This window comes from Neopsephotus bourkii, unplaced genomic scaffold (assembly GCF_033783945.1).
Source record: "Neopsephotus bourkii isolate Nb327-2 ecotype Australia unplaced genomic scaffold, CSIRO-AGI_Nbou_v1 NB_989, whole genome shotgun sequence".
Taxonomy (NCBI): Eukaryota; Metazoa; Chordata; class Aves; order Psittaciformes; family Psittacidae; genus Neopsephotus; species Neopsephotus bourkii.
The window spans coordinates 37,854-62,828 of record NW_026901481.1 but is presented as its reverse complement, the minus strand read 5'-3'; the positions used below and the strand labels follow the sequence as shown (position 1 = coordinate 62,828).

The 24,975-nt window shown below is 63.2% G+C and overlaps 3 protein-coding genes and 1 non-coding gene across 5 annotated transcripts; 3 read left to right on the top strand and 1 right to left on the bottom strand.

Moving 5' to 3' along the window:
• Positions 1-1,310: 1,310 nt before the first annotated feature.
• Positions 1,311-2,696, top strand: SNAPIN (SNAP associated protein). Its single transcript, XM_061359556.1, has 4 exons — positions 1,311-1,456; positions 1,730-1,776; positions 2,170-2,288; positions 2,391-2,696. Exons 1-4 carry the CDS (start codon positions 1,311-1,313, stop codon positions 2,493-2,495), a joined length of 417 nt encoding a protein of 138 aa, XP_061215540.1. The 3' UTR covers positions 2,496-2,696.
• Positions 2,697-2,833: 137 nt separating this feature from the next.
• Positions 2,834-7,203, bottom strand: ILF2 (interleukin enhancer binding factor 2). Of its 2 annotated transcripts, none has more exons than XM_061359589.1 (14): positions 7,126-7,203; positions 6,485-6,524; positions 6,015-6,059; positions 5,166-5,270; positions 4,875-4,952; positions 4,661-4,763; positions 4,513-4,578; positions 4,247-4,363; positions 4,068-4,146; positions 3,896-3,983; positions 3,754-3,815; positions 3,320-3,434; positions 3,158-3,248; positions 2,834-3,019 (listed from the first exon to the last, which is right to left on the bottom strand). In XM_061359589.1, exons 1-14 carry the CDS (start codon positions 7,128-7,130, stop codon positions 2,859-2,861), a joined length of 1,155 nt encoding a protein of 384 aa, XP_061215573.1. In that variant the 5' UTR covers positions 7,131-7,203; the 3' UTR covers positions 2,834-2,858. The 2 variants fall into 2 exon arrangements, with proteins under 2 accessions (XP_061215573.1, XP_061215572.1); XM_061359588.1 differs by having other exon boundaries at positions 6,015-6,057; positions 6,465-6,524; positions 7,126-7,187.
• A 217-nt stretch (positions 7,204-7,420) lies between these two features.
• On the top strand, positions 7,421-7,492 carry TRNAM-CAU (transfer RNA methionine (anticodon CAU)). Its single transcript has one exon. It is a non-coding gene; the product is annotated as a tRNA-Met (tRNA).
• A 475-nt stretch (positions 7,493-7,967) lies between these two features.
• On the top strand, positions 7,968-24,546 carry NPR1 (natriuretic peptide receptor 1). Its single transcript, XM_061359469.1, has 21 exons — positions 7,968-8,670; positions 11,976-12,175; positions 13,055-13,168; positions 13,424-13,559; positions 14,263-14,354; positions 14,437-14,572; positions 14,656-14,740; positions 14,813-14,933; positions 16,079-16,153; positions 16,252-16,329; positions 16,404-16,508; positions 18,194-18,265; positions 18,351-18,510; positions 18,586-18,741; positions 19,795-19,963; positions 20,437-20,583; positions 21,745-21,937; positions 22,025-22,199; positions 23,501-23,599; positions 24,292-24,383; positions 24,474-24,546. Exons 1-21 carry the CDS (start codon positions 7,998-8,000, stop codon positions 24,534-24,536), a joined length of 3,141 nt encoding a protein of 1,046 aa, XP_061215453.1. The 5' UTR covers positions 7,968-7,997; the 3' UTR covers positions 24,537-24,546.
• Positions 24,547-24,975: the final 429 nt, after the last annotated feature.

The following is a 24,975-nucleotide window of genomic DNA, read 5'->3' as shown; positions in this document are numbered from 1 at the left end:
TGGCATTTTGGGATCACCCCCATCCCCAAGCGCCACCCCAGGGCTGAGCTTACACCCGTGGCTCCATTTAAACCCATCTTGAAGCCACAAAAACCCCTTCCCAGGAGGACAAACCCTCGGGGCAGGTTTCCTTGTGGCACTCCCCACAGCAGGCTTTGCCTCACCACCACCGTTTCCTCTCATTGTCAGTAGCCAGCGTTGCGGGCAGGGCGCTGCCCAGGTTGCAAACATCCTTTAGTTGGGTTTTCCGATGGTTTTTAGATTAAAGTTTGGCTTCTTTTCGTTGTGTTGGAGCTGGTGGTTTCCGTATCTGGTGAAAGGAATTGGAAGCAGGAAGTACCAGTGACAGCAGGGAGGGGGAAATGGAGCTGGGCCTCTAAAACAACAGAGTCCAACATTCATCCCTTATGGTATAAACCCCCCCCATTCCCCCTTGTGCCTGTGCGGGCAGGGGTCTGTGCCCCATAGGATTCAGCCATAACGTGAACCGTTCCAGTTCCCATGGAATCTTGTTGTTCTGGTTTGTTGTTAACAAAGGAGAAGTCATTCTCAAAGCAGTTGTAGACTCTGTGCTGCTTGTTTTCCCTGGGAATGGGGACTGTTGGGCCCCGAGGGGGGGGTCCCGGGAAGCAGGAACAGGCAAGGGCTATGGGCAGGCCTATAGGCAGGGGAGGGGGCAGGACCGCAGGCAGGGCTACAGGCAGCCAGAGAAGATGCAGTGGGAGCTGGGTGCCAAATGAGCAGAGCCGGCTGGAGGAGGTGAGTCGGAGGTCCCCATTCCTGTCCCCTTTCCTGTTGACCCCATCCCATAGCCCCAAAAGCAAGGAAAAGCCCGGGCCCACCAAACCCTGGAGTTAGGATGTGGCAGGATGGCCCATGAGCATCCCTCCTGCCCCACCATCCTCTCCCCGTGAGCATAAGCGGACTACATTTCCCAGCATCCCCCGCGGCACATACCAAAGCCAATTCCCGACCCCCTTCCGGACTACATTTCCCAGCATGCACCGCGGCCCAAACCAGAGCCCGCTTCCCTTATTCCCCGTTTGGACTACATTTCCCATCATCCCCTGCACTGCGGCTCCACCCAGAACCCGCTCTCTACCCTTTTCCGGACTACATTTCCCATCATGCACCGCGGCACAAGCCAGAACCCGCTCTCATTACCCTCTTTCGGACTACATTTCCCAGCATGCCCCGCGGCCCCAGCCAGAGCCCTCTCCCTTTACCCCCTTTGGACTACATTACCCATCATGCCCCGCGGAAGCGGCTTTTCCTGCCCAGCTCTGAGGGGACGCCATTCCCCGGCCGTGATGGCGGCGGGCGGTACCACCGCTACCACTACTACCACCACCGGCGGGGGCGGCGGCCCCGCGGCTCGGGAGCTGTTCGCGGAGGGGCTGCTGCAGTTCCTGCGCCCGGCGGTGCGGCAGCTCGATGGGCACGTCCATGCCGTCAGGTCCGGGAGCGGCGGAACGGGGCGGGGGCAGCCCGGGCGGACGGGGCCTTGAGGGGCGGACGGGGCCTTGAGGGGCGGACGGGGCCTGGGTGGAGCTCGGGGCTGCTGCATGGGGAGATGGGGGTTCGGGGTCGAGCTGTGGGGAGCGGAGGGAGCGTTTGGGGTGGGCACGGAGCTGGAGGTGGGTTAATGGGGCGCTGGGTCCCCGGTGGAGGGAGCAGGGATGGTTTTGGGGTGTCCGGACCGTGGGACATGGAGCTGTGCCCTCCGCAGGGAGAGCCAGGTGGAGCTGCGGGAGCACATCGACAGCCTGGCCACTGGTGAGACGAGGGGGGGCCCTCTGAGATACGGGGGGCAGCTCCGAGACATGGGGGGACATCACCTCCAAGACATGGGGAGCAGCTCCAAGACATGGGGGGGACATCATCTCTAAGACATGGGGGGCAGCTCCAAGACATGGGGGGACATTACTTCCAAGACATGGGGAGCAGCTCCAAGACATGGGGGGACATCACCTCCAAGACATGGGGGGCAGCTCCAAGACATGGGGGGACATCACCTCCAAGACATGGGGAGCAGCTCCAAGACATGGGGGGACATTACTTCCAAGACACGTGGGGCTCCTCTGAGACATGGGGGTTATCACCTCCAGGATATGGGGGATCACCTCCAGGATATGGGGGCCCCCCCACCCTCTGCCCCCTTCTCCCCAGAGCTCTGCCGCATCAATGAGGACCAGAAGGTGGCCCTGGACCTCGACCCCTACGTGAAGAAGCTGCTGAACGCCCGGCGCAGGGTGGTGCTGGTCAACAACATCCTGCAGAACGCGCAGGTCAGCCCAGGCATCCCAATGGGGGGGAATGGGGAGCAAACGGGGGTTCCAATCCCCTCCATCCTGACGGCTGCCGCTGCTCCTGCCTCTCCCCTGGCACAGGAACGGCTGCGGAGGCTCAACCACAGCGTGGCCAAGGAGACGGTGCGGAGGAGAGCGATGCTGGAGGCGGCCGGGGCCTACCCCCAGGGGCTGCCGGGCAAGTGAGGCTGTGCCCAGAGCCCCAGGAGCTGGGGGTGTGAGCCCCACAATAGGACAATGATGGGAATGGGCCAGGAGGGGAGCAGGGATCCCCCCCCCGCCCTGGTTGTGGCATGGAGATGGCCCCCAGGGTGAGGAGCAGGGGAGAGCTGCAGTTGGCTGGGCAGAGCTGGAGGTGCTGTAATAAAGGAGGTGCTGATGGGCTGATGACTGCATCCTGGCCCCTTTCCCATCGGTGTTTTGCACTTCAACCAACCAGGACGTGTTCCAAAGGGGGGAACGTTTTAATGGGCAGCTTATAAAAACACAGCCAAGGGAGAGGCCATGGGCTTGTTCCTGCAGCAGCCCCAAGGCTTTCCATGGGCACCGTCACTCCTGCGTCTCCATGCTCTCCTCTTCCTCCCCTGCAGCAGGTTCCTCCTGGTTCTCTTCTTCCTCTTCCCCTTCCTTCTTCTCGGGAGGTTTCTCATAAGCCTTCTCGGAAGGCGTCACTATCACCCCATCCCACGTGGACATCTCCGAAGCCAGGTCTGCAAACCCAACCCAGGGGGGCTTGGAGCAGCACGGCCAAACCCCAGCCCCATGGAAGCCCTCCCATTGCTCCAGGCTTCCAGCAGCCCAGTGAGAGCCCCCCCACGGAGCCAGGCATTGGCCCCAGCCCCACTTACAACTGGCATCGCCCTCCTGGCCGAGGATTTTCCTGTAGCCTCCATGGGAGAGGATGCGGACGAGGGTCTGGGCGGTGTAGCACACCATGTCCTGCACGGGGACAGGGCCTGGTCAGGGCCCCGGGGGTCCTGATCCCGTCCCCCAGCAGGGCAGGAGCTCACCTGCTGCTCCAGGGTCATGACCGTGTGCACTCGGAAGTTCCCGCTCTCACAGGGATCCGTGATGCCCACGGAGCCAGGGAGGAAGAGCCCCGCAGCCAGGATCTGGAGGCAGCGCCTATGGGATGGGATGGTTCAGAGTGAGACCATTCCAGCATGGAGAGGTCCCTTCATGCCTATGGGATGAGATGGGTTGGAATGAGACCATTCCAGCATGGAGAGGTCCCTTCAGGGCTATGGGATGAGATGGTTTGAGGTTTGGAGTGAGACCATTCCAGCATGGAGAGGTCCCTTCAGGGCTATGGGATGAGATGGGTTGAGGTTTGGAGTGAGACCATTCCAGCATGGAGAGGTCCCTTCAGGGCTATGGGATGCTGCTGCTTTCCTTGGACGTGTTCAAAACAGGGACTATAGGAGCGAAGGAGGCGGCCCCAGACCTGTAGGCGATGTTGAGAGCCAGGGGCTGCCGGGTGGGGTTGTTCATCACCGCGTAGTGGCCCTGCAGAGGTGGACACACAACGAGGCCGTTGGGACGAGAGCAGGGGAACCCCGCTGCCGGCATCCCCATTGCCCGCTCACCAGCAGGTCCAGGATCCAGGGCGTGAGGGGCTCGAAGCCAGGGAACCGAATCCTCAGGTCCTTCAGCAGCCGGATCAGCACCTTCACCCTGGAGCAGGCAATGGGGAGGGGGCTCAGGGATGCTCCCCTTGTGCTCTTCCAGGGCTCAGTTCCCACTGGGGGCCAGACTCACGTGGACTGGGACGCGTTCTCCTCGAACCAGCGCGCGTGCCGGATGGCAGCCAGGGCGCTCTGCAGCACCTTGATGTCCACTGCAGGGAGCAGCACAAAGGGTTGGGTTTAACGGGGGGGAGCACAGGGATGGGCCTTTGGGATGGGTTCCCCCCCCCGTGGGCACCAGGGAGCCCTCACGGTGCAGCTCCGGGTCCAGCTTGCGCAGGTTGGGGGGCACGGTGGTGATGAGGATCTTCACCGTGGCATCGGCCGAGCTGATCTCAAAGCCCGTCTCGTTGGTCAGCATGGTCAGGACTGGGGGCACACAGGGACAATTCCTCATGGGAAGGATGGAAAAGCATGGTTGGGACACCACACAGCAGCAAAGGGGGCCCCAGGGCTGAAGGGGTTTGATGTGTGGTGGTTGCCCCCCTAACCCCATAGGGACGAAAGCCCCATCCCACCTTCACCAGGGTCCTGAGCTCGCAGGCTCTCCACAACCTTGTTCCCCAAGGCTGCCACAGCTTCCACTGGGGAGAAGAAGGAGAAGGAGCAGGGGTGAGAGCAGGGCTGAGGCCGGAGCCAGCAGGGGGACACGCGGCCAACACTCACGGGTGGGTAGGATCTTGAGGATCACCACCAGGTCGGCCACGTTGTGGCCTGTGGTCATGGTCCCCTTCTTGTAGGAGCCCACCTGACGAACCTCCTCGATTTGCTGCGGGAAGAGCAAAGCACCCATGAGGAAACACAACCCATGGGTGACATCCGAGCATCCCCTGGAGCAGGAACATGGAATTCCACCCCCCCCATCCGCTTTTGGCCTCACCACTTCGAACGTCCCCGGTGCCACGATCAGGTTGTCGATCACGTTGTTGATCTTGGTCACCAGGGAAAGGATGGAGGCCTGGGTAGGAAGCACATGGAGGGGAGGGGGGGGGGTCAGTTCTGCCCCCCCTCCATCAGAACACCCAGCACCATGCACCTATAACAGAGACCCACAGAAACCCCACTGCCCAAGGACCTCCGCTCCGCACCGCCTGCAGCCCACGCTCTGTGCCCCCTAACCCCGTGCTCCCATCCAGCCAAAGGGGGTTCGGGGGGGGGTCTGATCCAGAACCTGTTCAGCAGCGGTGGGAGCCAGGTCCTGGTTCCTCTTGAGCAGGGCCTCGCTGAAGGCGGTCTCATCGGCGGCCGGCTTCACGCGGGGAAAAGCCATTTCACACTGGAGAGGGAGCAGGGATGAGCTCCATCCCACAGGGAAACAGCTTCCATTGGGAGCTCCCCATCCTCCCCTAGGACCTCACTGTCCCATTGTCCTAAGGGAAGAGGGCAGCTCCCACCCTGCCCCAATGGGAGCACCGTGGTGGGAGGAAGAAGGGGTTTAGGGAGAGGGGTTTTAGTCCCTGGAATGGATGATTCAATGCATCTGTTTGCTCTGGATGTCAAAGATCCTAAAGGGAAGCCATGGGGCAAGAGGAGGGAATCAGTTCCTCATCTAACGGGGTACATGCGTGTTCTGTTGGTCCCTGTGAGGGAGCAGCTCTTCCCTGTGCGGGCGATGGGACCCTGGAATGGGGTGAACGGAGCAGCTGTGCCTGCCCCATCCCTGGCAGTGCTCAAGGCCAGGCTGGACACAGGATGAGCTTTAAGCTCCCTTCATCCCAATGCAGCGCGATTCCACCACTGAGACAGCACAAGGAGCAAGGAGAGCACCCAATGGGTTTGTGTGGCAAAGAACTGGGGGTCCTGGGAGGGGGGCAGAAAAGCCTCATTGGAGGCCCTGATTGCGGTTGCTACCCCAGTGCATCCCAGGTAACACAGGGACATCTCTGCGGGGTTGGTTATGGACCCAACAGCATCTCCAGTGCGCTGCTTGCCTCTGGCTGCCCTAAACCATCACCAGCACACGGGGGGGAGGGGTGGATGCAGCTTTACAGGAGCTGTCCCCTGCACACAGCTTACTCACGACATAGAAATCAAAGGGGATGTGCGGCACAAAGGGCCGGAACCTAAAGGGATAAAAGAAGACAAGAACCAACTTTATCCTCTGATGGTGCAGGGGGGGATCCCAACCACCCCACAGCCCAGCCCGGAGACGCCGGAAAAGCCCTATAGAAACAGGACAGGTTTCATCTGAGCCCCGCTATCCATAGCTCACCCCGCAGCCCGGTGCCAACGGGCGATGGCCACGCACCGGGGCTCCCCAGTGCCCGCAGGCCCGGAGGGGCCGCTCCATTCCAACCCCCCCCCAGTTTGTGCTCTACTCCTCATCGTTCTCCTGCACTACGCTGCCAGCTCCGACCCCCCCCCATGCCCGGCTCCTGCGCCCCGCAGCGCGGCCCCACCGGCCGCGGCCCCCCCGCTAGGTCCTGCCGTGCTAAAGAGCCACCCTCGCTAGAGCAGAAGCCAGACTCGCCCACTGCCAGGGCCTCCCCTGGAACCAAAGCGTCCGCCGCGGCCTCTGCCTCGGTCGCCCCTGCGGGAGAGAGCCGGAAACGGCGTTAACGGGGACCGGGAACCGGGACACCCCCATCCCCTCCCCATCCCATTCCCATACCCACCCCCATTCCTTTCCCATTCCCATCCCATTCCCTTCCCATCCCCTCTCCATCCCATTCCCATACCCGCCTCCATGCCATGCCCTTCCCATCCCATCCCCATCCTATCCCCATTCCTATCCCCATCCCATTCCCATACCCACCCCCATCCCATTTCCTTCCCATTCCCATCCTATCCCCATCCCCATTCCTATCCCCATCCCCATTCCTATCCCCATCCCATTCCCATCCCCATCCCATTCCCTTCCTATCCCATTCCCTTCCCATCCCCATCCCATTCCCATCCCCACCCCCATCCCATTCCCTTCCTATCCCATTCCCATCCCCATTCTCATCCTCATTCCATTCCCATACCCACCCCCATCCCATTCCCTTCCCAGCCCCATCCTATCCCCATGCCCATCCCCATCCCCATCCCTTCCCCATTCCCATCCCCACCCCCATCATATTCCCATCCCCATTCCCATTCCCATCCCCATGCCCCCCCATCCCATCCCCGTCCCATTTCCATCCCCGGACCTCATGATCCCGCCGTGCCCAACAATGAGACCCCGCCGCTCTGCGCTGCCGGCACCACGCAACAACCTGTTCGCCTATTGGCTCACGCAGGCTTAGCCCCGCCCACTGCCGGCGCGGGACTGGCACGCTATTGGTTGATGCGGATGCCGATCAAAGGGGGGGGGAAACGGGAGCGGTCGTGGCGCGGGTGGCCTCTGGAGGGGGTGCGATGGTCATAAATAAAGCGGAGGTTTGGTGCGCATGCGCAAAGGCGGAGTAGCTACTTACAGCGCTGATAGGAGACTTACAGCCAGCGAGCAGAGTGGCGCAGCGGAAGCGTGCTGGGCCCATAACCCAGAGGTCGATGGATCGAAACCATCCTCTGCTAACTCCCTTTTCCCTCTCCCCTCCCTCCTTTTCCCCTTCATTAACACTTTAATTAACGACATTCACTTTACCGGCGCTCCTCCCAACCGGCCCCTTCGCACCCTTACGGGCGCACGCTGCGTTCGGAGCGTCCGCGGACGGCCGCGCTCCCCGTGTCCCCAAACCCCCCCCAACTCGCGTCCGGAACCGCAGCAGCACCGCCCCGAGCCCCATTGAACCCCGACGGGGCGGTTCCGTGGGGGGAGTCTGTGAGGTTCCAGCACCCCCCCCTCTCCCTCCGTTTCCACGGGGGTCCCATCCCTAAACCCCCCTTCCCTTTTTAACCCCCCACGGGTGGAACTTCCCGCACCCACCACGGGGCGGCCCCATCCCGCAGCCCTCCGCGGGGGCGGGCAGGAAGGAGTTAAGCTCGGTGTGGATGATAACGGGAGGGGGAAGGAAGGGCTCAGCCCCGTTGTGCCGCTGGGTTGGGGGGGGGCAGTCCCAAGGTCCTTCTCCGTGGGGCGATGCTCGCGGTCGTGGCCGCGCTCTGGTGCGCGGCACCGACGGCAACGGCGACGGCGCTGACTTTGGCCGTGGTGCTCCCCGAGCGCAACCTGAGCTACCCCTGGGCTTGGCCACGCGTGGGCCCGGCCGTGCGCTTGGCCGTGAACGCCGTGAACGCGCGCCCCGACCTCCTGCCGGGCTTCACCCTGCGCTGGGTGTTCGGCAGCAGCGAGGACGGCCACGGCGTCTGCTCCGAGATGGCCGCGCCTTTGGCCGCCGTCGACCTGCAGCTCGCCCATCACCCCGCAGCCTTCCTCGGGCCCGGCTGCGTGTACACGGCGGCGCCGGTCGCCCGCTTCACCAGCCACTGGCGACTGCCGCTGGTGACGGCCGGGGCCGAAGCTCACGGCTTCGACGACAAACGGGAGCAGTTCGGGCTCACGACCCGAGCCGGTCCCAGCCACCGCAAGCTGGGCGAGTTGGGCGTGCAGCTCCATCGCCGCTTCAACTGGACCCGCCGGGCGCTGCTGGTCTATTGGGACGAGAAGGTCGACGACCGCCCCTACTTCTTCGCCGCCGAAGGGCTCTACGTGCAGCTGCCGGCCCTGCGCAACCTGACCGTGCTGGACGTGGTGTTCCGCGGGGGGGGGAACTTCTCCTTCATCATCCAGGAGATCAAGCACAAGGGGCGCGGTGGGTGCCGGGGGTGGAGGCAGGGAAAGGGGGGGACGCGCGGGGATGGGATCGGGCTGCTGCGGATGCGGGCGGAGGAAGGGGCTGCGCTCAGCCCGTGCTGGGAGCTGCTGGGAGCTGCTGGGAGCTGATGGGAGATGAAGAGTGCGGCCGCCAGCCCCTGTCCCGTCCCCATCCCATCTCCATCCCATCCCAATCCCCATCCCATCCCCATCCCTGTCCCCATTCCCATCCCTGTTCCCATCCCCATCCCATTCCCATCCCATCCCCATCCCTATCCCCATTCCTATCCCTATTCTCATTCCCACTCCCATCCCCATTCCCCTCAACACAGCTGTACCCAACTTTACATGGCTCTACACAGGTGTGTTGCATGACTGCACACATGGGTGCTGCCCTCACCCTATGTTGTGACCCACTGGGGGCCGCTGAGCATGGCCACCATTCCCATCCCCATTCCCATTCCCATTCCTATTCCCATCCCAGTTCCATTCCCATTCCTATTCCCATTCCTGTTCCCATCCCTATTCCCATCCCAATTCCATTCCCATCCCCATTCCCATTCCCTTTCCTATTCCCATCCCTGTTCCTATTCCCATCCCTATTCCCATCCCATTCCTATCCCTATTCCCATTCCCATTCTCATCCCCATTCTTACCCATGTTCCCATCCCAATCCCATTCCCATCCCATTCCCATCCCTATTCCCGTTTCCATCCCCATCCGCTCCAGCCGGAGCCAACGGGTGGTGCCGGCGGCGCTGGCGCTGGGTGGGTGCCATCCGGCCGTGCCCAATGGGTGCAGCGCTGGGGTAGGGGGGGCTGCCGGCCTCCCCCCCCCACAGGGCAGGTCCCTGGGGTCCCAGTGGATCCCGGGAGGGGGGGGCAGGAGCGGGGTCGCTCCATGGCCAGGGCCGGGCTCTGCCGGGCTCGGGCTCGGGCCCCGGGAGGAGGAAGCGGAGTCGGGAAAACAGGAAACCTGGAACGGGCATGGGGGGGGGCACCCCCGCTCCTGCGGGCCCGGGACAGGAACAGGAACAGGGCAAGGGAAGGCACCGGGATGGGAGCGGGGGGTGCAGGGGGGGACCGGGAATGGGGCTGGGACAGGGGACAGGAGACATCGGATAGGGTTGGGAGATGGGATAGGGGACATGGGATAGGGATGCGACATGGGATAGGGTTGGGAGATGGGATAGGGTTGGGAGATGGGATAGGGGACATGGGATAGGGATGCGACATGGGATAGGGTTGGGAGATGGGATAGGGTTGGGAGATGGGATGGGGTGGGTGGGTGGTGGGTGGGTTGGGAGATGGGATAGGGTGGGAGATGGGATAGGGGACATGGGATAGGGTGTGGGATGGGTTGGGAGATGGGATAGGGTTGGAGTGGGGGACATGGGATAGGGTGGAATGGATAGGGTTGGGAGATGGATAGGGTTATGGGACATGGGATAGGGTTGGGAGATGGGATAGGGTTGGGAGATGGGATAGGGTGGGACATGGGATAGGGTTGGGAATGGGATAGGGTGGGATGGGTGGAAGGGATGGGAGATGGGATGGGTGGGACATGGGATAGGGTGGGAATGGGATAGGGTTGGGAGATGGGATAGGGTGGGAGATGGGATAGGGTGGGAGATGGGATAGGGGAATGGGATGGGTGGGAATGGGATAGGGTTGGGAGTGGGTGGGTGGGTGGTGGGATAGTGTTGGGAGATGGGATAGGGTTGGGACATGGGGTAGGGTTGGGACATGGGATAGGGTTGGGACATGGGATAGGGCTGGGAGATGGGATAGGGATGGGAGATGGGATAGGGTTTGGAGATGGGATAGGGTTGGGAGATGGGATAGGGTTGGGACATGGGATAGGGCTGGGACATGGGATAGGGTTGGGACATGGGATAGGGTTGGGACATGGGGTAGGGTTGGGACATGGGATAGGGCTGGGACATGGGATAGGGCTGGGAGATGGGATTTAAGTTCTGAGGGACATAGGATGGAGCTGTGGACATGGGATGGAGCTGGAGTTGCCAATGGACATGGGATGGAGCTGGGGAAATGGGGATAAGGGGACAGGGGATGGAGCAAAATGGGATGGAGCTGGAGCTGCTGAGGATCATGGGATGTAGCAGGGGGATGGACACAGGATGTCCCTGGTGTCCATAGGCAGGGATGGGGATGTCCCTGGTTGCCATGGGCAGGGATGGGGATGTCCCTGGTTGTCATGGGCAGGGATGGGGATGTCTCCATTGCCATGGGCAGGGATGGGGATGTCCCTGGTGTCCATAGGCAGGGATGGGGATGTCCCTGGTTGCCATGGGCAGGGATGGGGATGTCCCTGGTTGCCATGGGCAGGGATGGGGATGTCTCCATTGCCATGGGCAGGGATGGGGATGTCCCCGCTGTCCATGGGCAGGGATGGGGATGTCCCCGGTGTCCATGGGCAGGGATGGGGATGTCCCCAGTGTCCATGGGCAGGGATGGGGGTGTCCCCGTTGCCATGGGCAGGGATGGGGATGTCCCCGTTGCCATGGGCAGGGATGGGGTGTCCCGTGTGGGGGTGGGGTGTGTGTGGGGGTGGGGTGTGTGTGGGGTGGGGTGTGTTGGGGGGTGGGGGTGTGTTGTGGGGGTGGGGGTGTGTTGTGGGGGTGGGGGTGTGTTGTGGGGTGGGGTGTCGGTTGCCATGGGCAGGGATGGGGATGTCCCCGTTGCCATGGGCAGGGATGGGGGTGTCCCCGTTGCCATGGGCAGCGATGGGGGTGTCCCGGTTGCCATGGGCAGCGATGGGGGTGTCCCGGTTGCCATGGGCAGGGATGGGGATGTCCCCGGTGTCCATGGGCAGGGATGGGGATGTCCCCGGTTGCCATGGGCAGGGATGGGGATGTCCCCGGTTGCCATGGGCAGGGATGGGGATGTCCCCGGTGTCCATGGGCAGGGATGGGGATGTCCCCGGTGTCCATGGGCAGGGATGGGGATGTCCCCGGTGTCCATGGGCAGGGATGGGGATGTCCCCGGTGTCCATGGGCAGGGATGGGGATGTCTCCGTTGCCACGGGCAGGGATGGGGGTGTCCCCGTTGCCATGGGCAGCGATGGGGGTGTCCCCGTTGCCATGGGCAGGGATGGGGGTGTCCCCGTTGCCATGGGCAGGGATGGGGGTGTCCCCGTTGCCATGGGCAGGGATGGGGATGTCTCCGTTGCCATGGACAGGGATGGGGGTGTCCCCGGTGTCCATGGGCAGGGATGGGGGTGTCTCCGTTGCCATGGGCAGGGATGGGGGTGTCTCAGGCCGCTGCCCTGCCCCTCCCGCAGTGGTTTACGTGTGCTGCGCCCCGGGCACGCTGCGGGAGCTGCTGCTGCAGGCGGAGCGCGAGGGGCTCACGCGCGGGGACTTCGTCTTCTTCTACATCGACATCTTCGGGGCCAGCCTGCAGGGGAGCCGCTTCCCCGAGCCCCAGCGGCCCTGGAGGCGCGGGGACCGCCACGATGCGGCCGCACGCAGGGCCTTCGAGGTGGGTGCCACCGGTACCCATTGTGTGTGTAATACCGGTACCCATCGTGGGTGATACCGGTACCCATCATGTGTGTGTGATTGTGGGTGATACTGGTACCCACTGTGTGTGTGATACTGGTACCCATCGTGTGTGTGTGACACCGGTACCCATCGTATGTGACACTGAGACCATCATGTGTGATACTGGTACCCATTGTGTGATACTGGTACCCATCGTATGTGTGTGACACCAGTACCCATCGTGGGTGACACCGGTACCCATCGTGTGTGATACCGGTACCCATCGTATGTGTGTGACACCGGTACCCATCATGTGTGACACTGGTACCCATTGTGTGTGGCACTGGTACCCATCATGTGTGACACCAGTACCCATCGTGTGTGATACCGGTACCCATCATGTGTGCCACTGGAACCCATTGTGTGTGACACTGGTACCCATCATGTGTGTCACACTGGTACCCAATGTGTGTGGTACCGGTACCCATTGTGTGTGACACCAGTATCTGTCATGTGTGTGATACTGGTACCCATCATGTGTGTCACACTGGTACCCATCATGTGTGTGACACTGGTACCCATCTTGTGTGGTACCGGTACCCATCGTGTGTGATACCGGTACCCATCGTGTGTGACACTGGTACCCATCGTGTGTGATACCGGTACCCATCATGTGTGATGCTGGTACCCATCGTGTGTGATACCGGTACCCATCATGTGTGTGATAACGGTACTCATCGTGTGTGATACCGGTACCCATTGTGTGTGACACTGGTACCCACCGTGTCTGAGCATCACGATGCACTGGGTGCTCCTCATTTGGAAGGGCTGCAGCTGATGGCCCCGTGTCCCAGCTCCATCCGCTCTCCCCTCCCAGGCCGTCACCATCATCACCTACAGGGAGCCCACAAACCCCGAGTACCGGCCCTTCCTGGCGCGCCTCAAGGCGGAGGCCATGGCTCACTTCAACTTCTCCATGAAGGACGGCTTGGTGGGACATAGGGATGGGAACGGGAAAGCTGAGGGGTGACGGGAACGGGCATAGGGGACAAATCCTATAGGGTGGGGATGGAGCTGCTGAGGGATGCGGGATGGGCAAGGGGGTATGGGATGGATGGGACATGGGAGGGAGATGGAGCTGCTGGAGCTGCTGAGGGCCATGGGATGGAGATAGGGACATGGGGACGAGGGGACACGGGGTGGAGCTGAAGCCGTTCCCCACCCCGAGCTGTCCCCGTGCCCCCAGATGAACTTCATCGCGGCCGCCTTCCACGACGGGGTCCTGCTCTATGCACAGGCCCTCAACGAGACGCTGGAGCGCGGGGGCTCCATCAGCAACGCCACAGCCATCACCCGCCAGATGTGGAACCGCACCTTCTATGGTGGGTCCCATCCCCATCCCATGCTATCCCCATCCCATCTCATTCCACCCCCTCCCATCCCCATCCCATCCTGTCCCCATCCCATCACATCCCATCCTATCTCATCTCATTCCATCCCATGTGCATCCCATCCCAATCCCTCCCCATCCCATCCCCATCCCATTCACATCCCCATCCCATCCCAATCTCTCCCCATCCCATTCTCATCCCCTTCCCATCCCATCACATCTCATCCCACCCCATCATCATCCCCATCCCTATCCCATTTCATCCAATCCCATCCCCATCCCACCTCATCCCATCCCATTCCCATCCCATCCACATCCCACCCCATGCCATCCCCATCCCATCTCATCTCATACCCATCCCATCCCTCCCCATTCCATCCCATCCCATCACATCCACATCCCATCCCTCCCCATCCCATCCCATCTCATCTCATTCCATCCCATTCCATCCCATCCCATCCGCATCCCATCCCTCCCCATCTCATCCCATCTCATCTCATTCCATCCCATCCAGATCCCATCCCACTACCTCCCCATCCCATCCCCATCCCATTCCCATCCCATCCCATCTCATCCCATCCCCATCCTCATCCACATCCCATCTCATCCCATTCCATTCCAATCCCATCTCATTTCACCCCATCCCCATCCCATCCCCTCCCATCCCCTCCATACCTCCCCCATGTCACCCCCAGGTGTCACCGGTTTCCTGAAGATCGATGAGAACGGTGACCGGGAGAGCGATTATTCCCTATGGGACATGGACCCGGTGCTGGGGGACTTCCAGGTGAGCCCGGGTGCGGGGAGCACGGCTCCCATGGGGGGACCGGGGGCCTCCTCCCACCCTCTCCCCCCTCGTCCCCCATCAGATCGTGGCCAACTACAACGGCACCACCAAGCAGCTCCAGATGGTGCCGGGCCGGGCCATCCATTGGCCAGGGAACGTGGTCCCCTCCGACGTCCCCCCCTGTGGCTTTGACAACAGCGACCCCCAATGCCACAAAGGTGAGGGGTGTCCATGGGGGGGCACACAAGGGGCATGGACCCCCCCGAACCCGGTCACCCATCGGCCTCCTGCCACCCTGCAGGGAGCCTGTCCAGCCTGGAGCTCCTGTCCCTTGTGGTGAGCATCCTCCTCCTGGCCATCACCGTCACCTCCTTCTTCATCTACAGGTGGGTGCTGGGGGGCCCGGGGTGCTGGGGATGGACGGGCAGGGGGGGTCATGGGGGTGCTGCTCGGAGCAGGAAGCTGGCGCTGGAGAAGGAGCTGGCGGCCGAGCTGTGGAGGATCCGGTGGGAGGATGTGGAGATGAGCAGCTTGGAGAAGCACCTGAGGAGCACTGGGAGCAAACTCACCCTGTCCATGGTGAGAGGGGATGGGAGCAGGGGTGGGAGCAGGGGTGGGAGCAGGGGTGGGAGCAGGGGATGGGAGCAGGGGATGGGAGCAGGGGATGGGAGCAGGGGATGGGAGAGGGGATGGGAGCAGGGGATGGAGGGGATGGGAGCAGGGGTGGAGCAGGGATGGGGGGATGCAGGGGATGGGAGGGGGACGGAGCAGGGGATGGAGGGGATGGGAGCAGGGGATGGAGGGGATGGGAGCAGGGGATGGAGGGGATGGGGAGCAGGGGGTGGAGGGGATGGGAGCAGGGGGTGGAGGGGGATGGGAGCAGGGGATGGGAGCAGGGGGTGGAGGGGATGGGAGCAGGGGATGGAGGGGATGGAGAGCAGGGTTGGGGGTGATGGAGCAGGGGATGGAGGGGATGGGAGCAGGGGATGGAGGGGATGGGAGCAGGGAATGGAGGGGATGGGAGCAGGGGATGGAGCAGGGAGGGGGGATGGGGGGATGGAGGGATGGGAGCAGGGGATGGAGGGGATGGAGCAGGGGGTGGGATGGAGGGATGGGAGGGAGCAGGGGATGGAGGGGATGGGAGCAGGGAGGGAGCAGGGGATGGGATGGAGCAGGGGATGGAGGGGATGGAGCAGGGATGGAGGGGATGGCAGGGGGTGGAGGGGATGGAGGGGATGGAGGGGATGGGAGCAGGGGTGGAGGGGGATGGGAGCAGGGGTGGGGGGAGCAGGGGATGGGAGCAGGGGATGGGAGCAGGGGATGGGAGCAGGGGATGGAGGGGATGGGAGCAGGGGATGGAGGGGATGGAGGAGCAGGGGATGGGAGGGGATGGAGGGGATGGGAGCAGGGGATGGAGGGGATGGGAGCAGGGGATGGAGGGGAGCAGGGTGGAGGGGAGGGGTGGAGGGGATGGGAGCAGGGGATGGAGGGGATGGGAGCAGGGGGTGGAGGGGATGGGAGCAGGGGATGGGAGCAGGGGGTGGAGGGGATGGGAGCAGGGGATGGAGGGGATGGGAGCAGGGGGTGGAGGGGATGGGAGCAGGGTTTGGGGGTGATGGGAGCAGGGTTTGGGGGTGATGGGAGCAGGGTTTGGGGGTGATGGGAGCAGGGGATGGGGGTGATGGGAGCAGGGACATGGCTCATGCCTCCTCCCTCCCCACCAGAGGGGCTCCAACTACGGCTCATTGATGACCACAGAGGGGCAGTTCCAGGTCTATGCCAAGACCGCCTATTACAAGGTACCCTGGGAAGGGCCCTTGAAGCCCATCCCTTCCCCTGGCCCCGCTGCAGGGCTATGGGGTGGGGGGCTCCTCCCCATCCCCTTGTGCCTCCCCAGGGGAACCTGGTGGCCGTGAAGCACCTGAACCGGCCGCGCATCGAGCTCACGCGCAAGGTCCTCTTCGAGCTCAAGCACGTAGGTGAAGGCCTCGGCCCCCAGGGGTGGGGAGGGCCCTGGGGCCGGTCCCAGCCCCTGCTCCCCTCTCTCAGATGCGGGATGTCCAGAACGAGCACCTCACCCGCTTCATCGGCGCCTGCACCGACCCCCCCAACATCTGCATCCTGACCGAGTACTGCCCCCGGGGCAGCCTGCAGGTACCCCCAGGGACCACCTGCACCCCTCGGGGTGGGGATGCTCCATCCGGTACCCATCGGGGTGGGGATGCTCCATCCGGTACCCATCAGGGATGGGGATGCTCCATCCGGTACCCATCGGGGTGGGGATGCTCCATCCAGCACCCATTGGGGTGGGGATGCTCCATCCGGCACCCATCGGGGATGGGGATGCTCCATCCGGTACCCATCGGGGTGGGGATGCTCCATCCGGCACCCATTGGGGTGGGGATGCTCCATCCGGCACCCATCGGGGATGGGGATGCTCCATCCGGTACCCATCGGGGTGGGGATGCTCCATCCAGCACCCATTGGGGTGGGGATGCTCCATCCGGCACCCATCGGGGATGGGGATGCTCGCTCCAGCACCCATCAGGGATGGGGATGCTCCATTTGGAACCCATCAGGGATGGGGATGCTCCATTCGGAACCCATCAGGGATGGGGATGCTCCATCCAGCACCCATCAGGGTGGGGATGCTCCATCCGGCACCCATCAGGGTGGGGATGCTCCATTCGGAACCCATCGGGGTGGGGATGCTCCATTCGGAACCCATTGGGGTGGGGATGCTCCATCCAGCACCCATCAGGGATGGGGATGCTCCATCCGGCACCCATTGGGGTGGGGATGCTCCATTTGGATCCCATCAGGGTTGGGGATGCTCCCTCCAGCACCCATCAGGGATGGGGATGCTCCATTCGGAACCCATCAGGGATGGGGATGCTCCATCCAGCACCCATCAGGGATGGGGATGCTCCATTCGGAACCCATCAGAGATGGGGATGCTCCATCCAGCACCCATCAGGGATGGGGATGCTCCATTCAGAACCCATCAGGGTGGGGATGCTCCATTCAGAACCCATCAGGGTGGGGATGCTCCATTCGGAACCCATCAGGGATGGGGATGCTCCATCCAGCACCCATCAGGGATGGGGATGCTCCATTTGGAACCCATCAGGGATGGGGATGCTCCATTCAGAACCCATCAGGGATGGGGATGCTCCATTCGGAACCCATCAGGGATGGGGATGCTCCATCTGGCACCCATCGGGGTTGGGGATGCTCCATTCGGAACCCATCAGGGATGGGGATGCTCCATCCGGCACCCATCAGGGTGGGGATGCTCCATTCGGAACCCATCAGGGATGGGGATGCTCCATCCGGCACCCATCAGGGATGGGGATGCTCCATTCGGAACCCATCAGGGATGGGGATGCTCCATCCGGCACCCATCAGGGATGGGGATGCTCCATTCAGAACCCATCAGGGATGGGGATGCTCCATTCGGAACCCATCAGGGATGGGGATGCTCCATCCAGCACCCATCAGGGTGGGGATGCTCCATTCGGAACCCATCAGGGATGGGGATGCTCCATCCGGCACCCATCAGGGTGGGGATGCTCCATTCGGAACCCATTGGGGTGGGGATGTTCCATTCGGAACCCATCGGGGTTGGGGATGCTCCATTTGGAACCCATCAGGGTGGGGATGCTCCATCCAGCACCCATCAGGGATGGGCATGCTCCATCCGGCGCCCATCAGGGATGGGGATGCTCCACTTGGGACCCATCAGGACCGGAGCTGCTCTCTGGGTGCCTGTGCTGGGAGGAGCCAATGGATGCTGGTCTCCATCCCAGCCCATCCCATGCTGGTGCTGTGGTCCTCAGGACATCCTGGAGAACGAGAGCATCACCTTGGACTGGATGTTCCGCTATTCCCTCACCCACGACATTGTCAAGGTAAGAGACGGGGACCCCCAATCCCCGCATCCCCATTCCCAACACTGGGAACAGCCACAGGCCTGACCCCCCCGAACCCCCCCAGGGGATGCAGTTCCTGCACAACGGCGTCATCGTCTCCCATGGGAACCTCAAGTCCTCCAACTGCGTGGTGGACAGCCGCTTCGTGCTCAAGATCACCGACTATGGGCTGGAGAGCTTCCGCCTGCCCCCCGATGGAGAGGACACCCACGTGCTCTTCGCCAGTGAGCACCCAACCCTATCCCCCCCCCCAGCACCCATGGTCCCTGCTCGCCCTCAGCACCCTCTTGGTGGCACAGAGAAGCTGTGGACGGCGCCCGAGCTCTTGAGGATGGAGTCGCCCCCGGGCCGTGGTACCCAGAAGGGCGATGTCTACAGCTTCGGCATCATCCTGCAGGAGATCGCCCTGCGCAACGGGGTCTTCTACGTGGAGGGGATGGACCTCAGCCCCAAAGGTTGGGGGCAGGAGGAGCTGATGGGCGCTTGGACCTTCCGATGGGTGCCTGGACCTTCCGATGGGTGCTTGGACCTGCTGTGATGGGTGCCTGGATGTGCTGTGATGGGTGCTTGGACCTCCTGATGGGTGCTTGGACCTCCTGATGGGTGCTTGGACCTGCCAATGGATGCTTGGACCTGCCAATGGATGCTTGGACCTGCCAATGGATACTTGGATGTGCTGTGATGGATGCTTGGACCTCCTGATGGGCACTTGGATGTGCTGTGATGGGTGCTTGGACCTGCCAATGGATGCTTGGATGTGCTGTGATGGGTGCTTGGACCTCCCGATGGGTGCTTGGACCTTCCGATGGGTGCTTGGACCTTCCGATGGGTGCTTGGACCTGCTGTGATGGGTGCCTGGATGTGCTGTGATGGGTGCTTGGACCTCCTGATGGGTGCTTGGATGTGCTGTGATGGGTGCCTGGATGTGCTGTGATGGGTGCTTGGACCTCCTGACGGGTGCTTGGACCTCCTGATGGGTGCTTGGACCTGCCAATGGATGCTTGGACCTCCTGATGGGTGCTTGGATGTGCTGTGATGGATGCTTGGACCTCCTGATGGGTGCTTGGACCTGCTGTGATGGGTGCCTGGATGTGCTGTGATGGGTGCTTGGACCTCCTGACGGGTGCTTGGACCTGCCAATGGATGCTTGGACCTGCCAATGGATGCTTGGACCTGCCAATGGATGCTTGGATGTGCTGTGATGGGTGCTTGGACCTCCTGATGGGTGCTTGGACCTGCCAATGGATGCTTGGGTGTGCTGTGATGGGTGCTTGGACCTGCTGTGATGGGGTTTTGGACCTCCTGATGAGTGCTTGGACCTCTTGCAATGGGTTGTTGGAGCTGCCAACGGATGCTTTGACCTGCCAGTGGGTGCTTGGATGTGCTCTGATGGGTGCTTGCACCTCCTGATGGGTGCTTGGACCTTCCGATGGGTGCTTGGATCCACGGATGGGTGCCGGGACCAGCGGATGGGTGCTGCTCCCCTCTGACGGGTGCTGTCCCCCCAGAGATCATCGAGCGGGTGAAGAGCGGCGAGCGCCCCAGCTTCCGCCCCTCGGCAGCCGTCGGGTGCCAGCTGGAGGAGCTGGGGCAGCTCATGCAGCTCTGCTGGGCCGAGGACGCCCTGGAGCGCCCGGACTTCAACCACATCAAGGTGCAGCTCCGCAAGTTCAACAGGTACTGGACCAGCCCCATGCCCATCCCCATCCCCATCCCCATCCCCATCCCCATCCCCATCCCATCCCCATCCCCACCCCATCCCAATCCCATCCCATCCCCATCCCATCCCCATCCCAATGCGATCCCATCCCCATCCCAATGCGATCCCATCCCCATCCCAATGCGATCCCATCCCCATCCCATCCCCATCCCCATCCCCATCCCATCCCCATCCCCATCCCCATCCCCATCCCCATCCCATCCCCATCCCCATCCCATCCCATCCCCATCCCATCCCATCCCCATCCCCATCCCATCCCCATCCCATCCCCATCCCATCCCCATCCCCATCCCCACCCCATCCCCACCCCCATCCCATCCCCATCCCATCCCCATCTGACCCCATCCCCATCCCATCCCATCCCCATCTCCAGCCCCACCAGCAGGGACCCCCATGGGTCCCCAGGTGGGTGCTGAGCCCCTGCCCGCAGGGGGAGCAGCAGCAACATCCTGGACAACCTGCTGTCCCGCATGGAGCAGTACGCCAACAACCTGGAGGAGCTGGTGGAGGAGCGCACCCAGGCCTACCTGGAGGAGAAGCGCAAGGCGGAGGCGCTGCTCTACCAGATCCTGCCCCAGTGAGCACCCAGGGGGTTCCTATAGGGCCCTCCCCATCCCTGCTCTACCAGATCCTGCCCCAGTGAGCACCCAGGGGGTTTCTATAGGGCCCTCCCTGTCCCGCTGGGTACCACGGCAGCATCCCCCCATCCTGCCCTGCTGGGGTGGGTGCTGGGAGGTGGTGATGGGTGCTTGGAGCTGGTGTGGTTGGAGCTGGTGTGGTGGGTGATTGGACGTGGTGATGGGTGCTTGGACATGGTGATGGGTGATCCCATCCTGAGTGGGACCAGGGCTGAGCATCCTCAGGGGGACCGTGGCTGAGCATCCTCAGTGGGACCAGGGCTGAGCATCCTCAGTGGGACCAGGGCTGAGCATCCTCAGTGGGACCAGGGCTGAGCATCCTCAGCGGGACCGGGGCTGAGCATCCTCAGAGGGACCAGTGCTGAGCATCCTCAGTGGGACTGGGGCTGAGCATCCTCAGTGGGACCGGGGCTGAGCATCCTCAGAGGGACCGGGGCTGAGCATCCTCAGGGGGACTGGGGCTGAGCATCCTCAGTGGGACCAGAGCTGAGCATCCTCAGAGGGACCGGGGCTGAGCATCCTCAGGGGGACCGGGGCTGAGCATCCTCAGTGGGACCGGGGCTGAGCATCCTCAGTGGGACCGGGGCTGAGCATCCTCAGTGGGACCGGGGCTGAGCATCCTCAGAGGGACCGGGGCTGAGCATCCTCAGTGGGACCGGGGCTGAGCATCCTCAGTGGGACCAGGGCTGAGCATCCTGAGTGGGACCAGAGCTGAGCATCCTGAGTGGGACCGGGGCTGAGCATCCTCAGTGGGACCGGGGCTGAGCATCCTCAGTGGGACCGGGGCTGAGCATCCTCAGTGGGACCGGGGCTGAGCATCCTCAGTGGGACCGGGGCTGAGCATCCTCAGTGGGACCGGGGCTGAGCATCCTCAGTGGGACCGGGGCTGAGCATCCTCAGTGGGACCGGGGCTGAGCATCCTCAGTGGGACCGGGGCTGAGCATCCTCAGTGGGACCGGGGCTGAGCATCCTGAGTGGGACCGGGGCTGAGCATCCTCAGTGGGACCAGGCCCATCTCAAATGAGACCCCTCAGCCCCCCCCACCCCATTAATGACTCAGGCACCCCCATGCACCCCATCTCCCCTCTCCCACCCCACAGCTCGGTAGCGGAGCAGCTGAAGCGGGGCGAGACGGTGCAGGCGGAGGCCTTCGACAGCGTCACCATCTACTTCAGCGACATCGTGGGCTTCACGGCGCTGTCGGCGCAGAGCACCCCCATGCAGGTGGTGACGCTGCTCAACGACCTCTACACCTGCTTCGACGCCATCATCGACAACTTCGACGTCTACAAGGTTTGGGGTTGGGGTTGGGGTGCATCCCATTGAGGACCCCCCCCCCAATAGGATGCGGTTGCACCCCACGGCTGCCCCCGTGCCCAGGTGGAGACCATCGGCGATGCCTACATGGTGGTGTCGGGGCTGCCGGTGCGCAACGGGAAGCAGCACGCGCCCGAGGTGGCGCGGATGGCGCTGGCCCTGCTCGAGGCCGTGCGCTCCTTCCGCATCCGGCACCGGCCCCAGCAGCAGCTGGAGCTGCGCATCGGGGTGCACACGGGTGGGAGCATCGGGGATGGGGGGGGGGAATGGGAGGGCAATGGGGATGGGGGGCAATGGGGGGCAATGGGGATGGGGGAGCCCATGGGGGGCAATGGGGATGGGGGTATCATGGGGGTAATGAGGATGGGGGAGTCCATGGGGGCAATGGGGATGGGGGACAATGGGGATGGGGGGTAATGGGGGTAATGGGGGGCAATGGGGATGGGGGGCATGGGGGGTAATGGGGATGGGGGGAATGGGGATGGGGGAAAGTGGGGGCAATGGGGATGGGGGGAATGGGGATGGGGGAAATGGGGGGCAATGGGGATGGGGGGGCATGGGGGGAATGGGGATGGGGGAGCTTGGGAGGGCAATGGGGATGGAGGGGCATGGGGGGGCAATGGGGATGGGGGGCAATGGGGATGGGGGGGCATGGGGGGTAATGGGGATGGGGGAGCCCATGGGGGGCAATGGGGATGGGGGGGCATGGGGGGTAATGGGGATGGAGGAGCCCATGGGGGGCAATGGGAATGGGGGGCAATGGGGATGGGGGGGAATGGGGGGCAATGGGAATGGGGGGCAATGGGGATGGGGGGCATAGGGGGGCATGGGGGCAATGGGGATGGGGGCAATGCGGGGGAATGGGGATGGGGGGAATGGGGATGGGGGGCATGGGGGGCAATGGGAATGGGGGAGATGGGGGAGCAATGGGGATGGCGGGGCAATGGGGGGGAATGGGGATGGGGGGAAATGGGGGGGAATGGGGATGGGGGGCAATGGGGGGCAATGGGGATGGGGAAATGGGGGGGAATGGGGATGGGGAGTTCATGGGGGGCAATGAGGATGGGGGGGCATGGAGGGCAATGGGGATGGGGGAGCCCATGGGGGCAATGGGGACGGGGGGGCATGGGGGGCAATGGGGATGGGGAGCCCATGGGGGGCAATGGGGATGGGGATCCCATGGGAGTCAGTGGGGATGCAGGTCCCATAGCGGTCAATGGGGATGGGGAGCCCATGGGAGTCAGTGGGGATGGTGGGCCCATAGGGGCCAGTTGGGATGGGAGAGCCATGGGGGTCAATGGGGATGGGGGACCTATGGGGGTCAATGGGGATGAGGGAGGCATGGGGGTCAGTGGGGATGGGAACATGGAAGCCATATGGGTCAATGGGGACAGGGAACCCCCTTGGGTCAATGGAGATGGGGACATGGCCATAGCACCCACAGAGGTCAATGGGCACCCAGCCCTCCCATGGAGCCCAGGGGGCAGTGGGGCCGTGTGGGCTGGGAGCCATGGGGGGTGCTCACTGGGTGCCCCCCAGGACCCGTCTGTGCCGGGGTTGTGGGGCTCAAGATGCCCCGGTACTGCCTGTTCGGGGACACGGTGAACACGGCCTCGCGCATGGAGTCCAATGGGGAAGGTGAGGGCACCCATGGGTGCTGATGGGGACCTATGGGTGGTGATGGGCATCAATGGGTGTTGATGGGCACCTATGGGTGCTGATGGGGACCTATGGGAGCTGATGGGGACCTATGGGTGCTGATGGGCACCTATGGGTAGTGATGGGCACCTATGGGTGTTGATGGGCACCTATGGGTGGTGATGGGCACCTATGGGTGGTGATGGGCACCTATGGGAGCTGATGGGCACCCATGGGTGCTGATGGGCCCCTATGGGTGCTGATGGGCACCCATGGGAGCTGATGGGCACCTATGGGAGCTGATGGGCCCCTATGGGTGGTGATGGGCCCCTATGGGTGGTGATGGGGACCTATGGGAGCTGATGGGGACCTATGCGTGCTGATGGGCACCCATGGGAGCTGGTGGGCCCCTATGGGTATTGATGGGCACCCATGGGAGCTGATGGGCCCCCATGGGTACTGATGGGCCCCTATGGGTACTGATGGGCCCCTATGGGTATTGATGGGCCCCTATGGGTACTGATGGGCCCCTATGGGTACTGATGGGCACCCATGGGTATTGATGGGCCCCTATGGGTACTGATGGGCCCCTATGGGAGCTGATGGGCCCCTATGGGTACTGATGGGCCCCTATGGGTATTGATGGGCCCCCATGGGTACTGATGCCCCCCCGGGTGCCGCCGGTCCCCCAGCGCTCAGGATCCACATCTCCGCTGCCACCAAGGCCGTGCTGGAGGAGTTCGGCTGCTTCGAGCTGGAGCTCCGGGGGGACGTGGAGATGAAGGCGGGTCCTGACCCCCCCCCGTACCCCCCAATGGGGGCCCCAATGGGGTCCATCCCCCCTCTTGTCTGATGCCCCCCCCTCTCCCCACAGGGCAAGGGGAAGGTGAGGACCTATTGGCTGCTGGGGGAGCGGGGGGGCAGCACCCGGGGCTGACCCCCCCCAGTGCATCCCAATGGACCCCAGTGCACCCCAATGGACACCAATGGACCTCAATGAACCCCAGTGCATCCCAATGGACCCCATGGGACCCTCTGGGCACAGGCATTGGAGAGGGGGGGTCCATGGCTTTTGGGGGGGGGGAGGTTTGGGGCCGGTTTGGGGGGGGTCATGAGAGCTCTAATTTTGTAATAAAGGTGATGTGGACATGGGGTGATGGAGCCGGTCCTGAGACCCACATTGGGGTTCCTCCTGCGCCCCACATTGGGGACCATCCTGAGCCCCACATCCCTGAGCTCCCCATTGGGTACCATCCTGAGCCCCACATCCCTGCACCCCACAATGGGCTCCTCTCTTGCGCCCCACATCCCTCAGCCCCACATCGGGGTCCGTTCCCTGCGCCCCACATCGGGAGTCCCCTCCTGTGCCCCACATC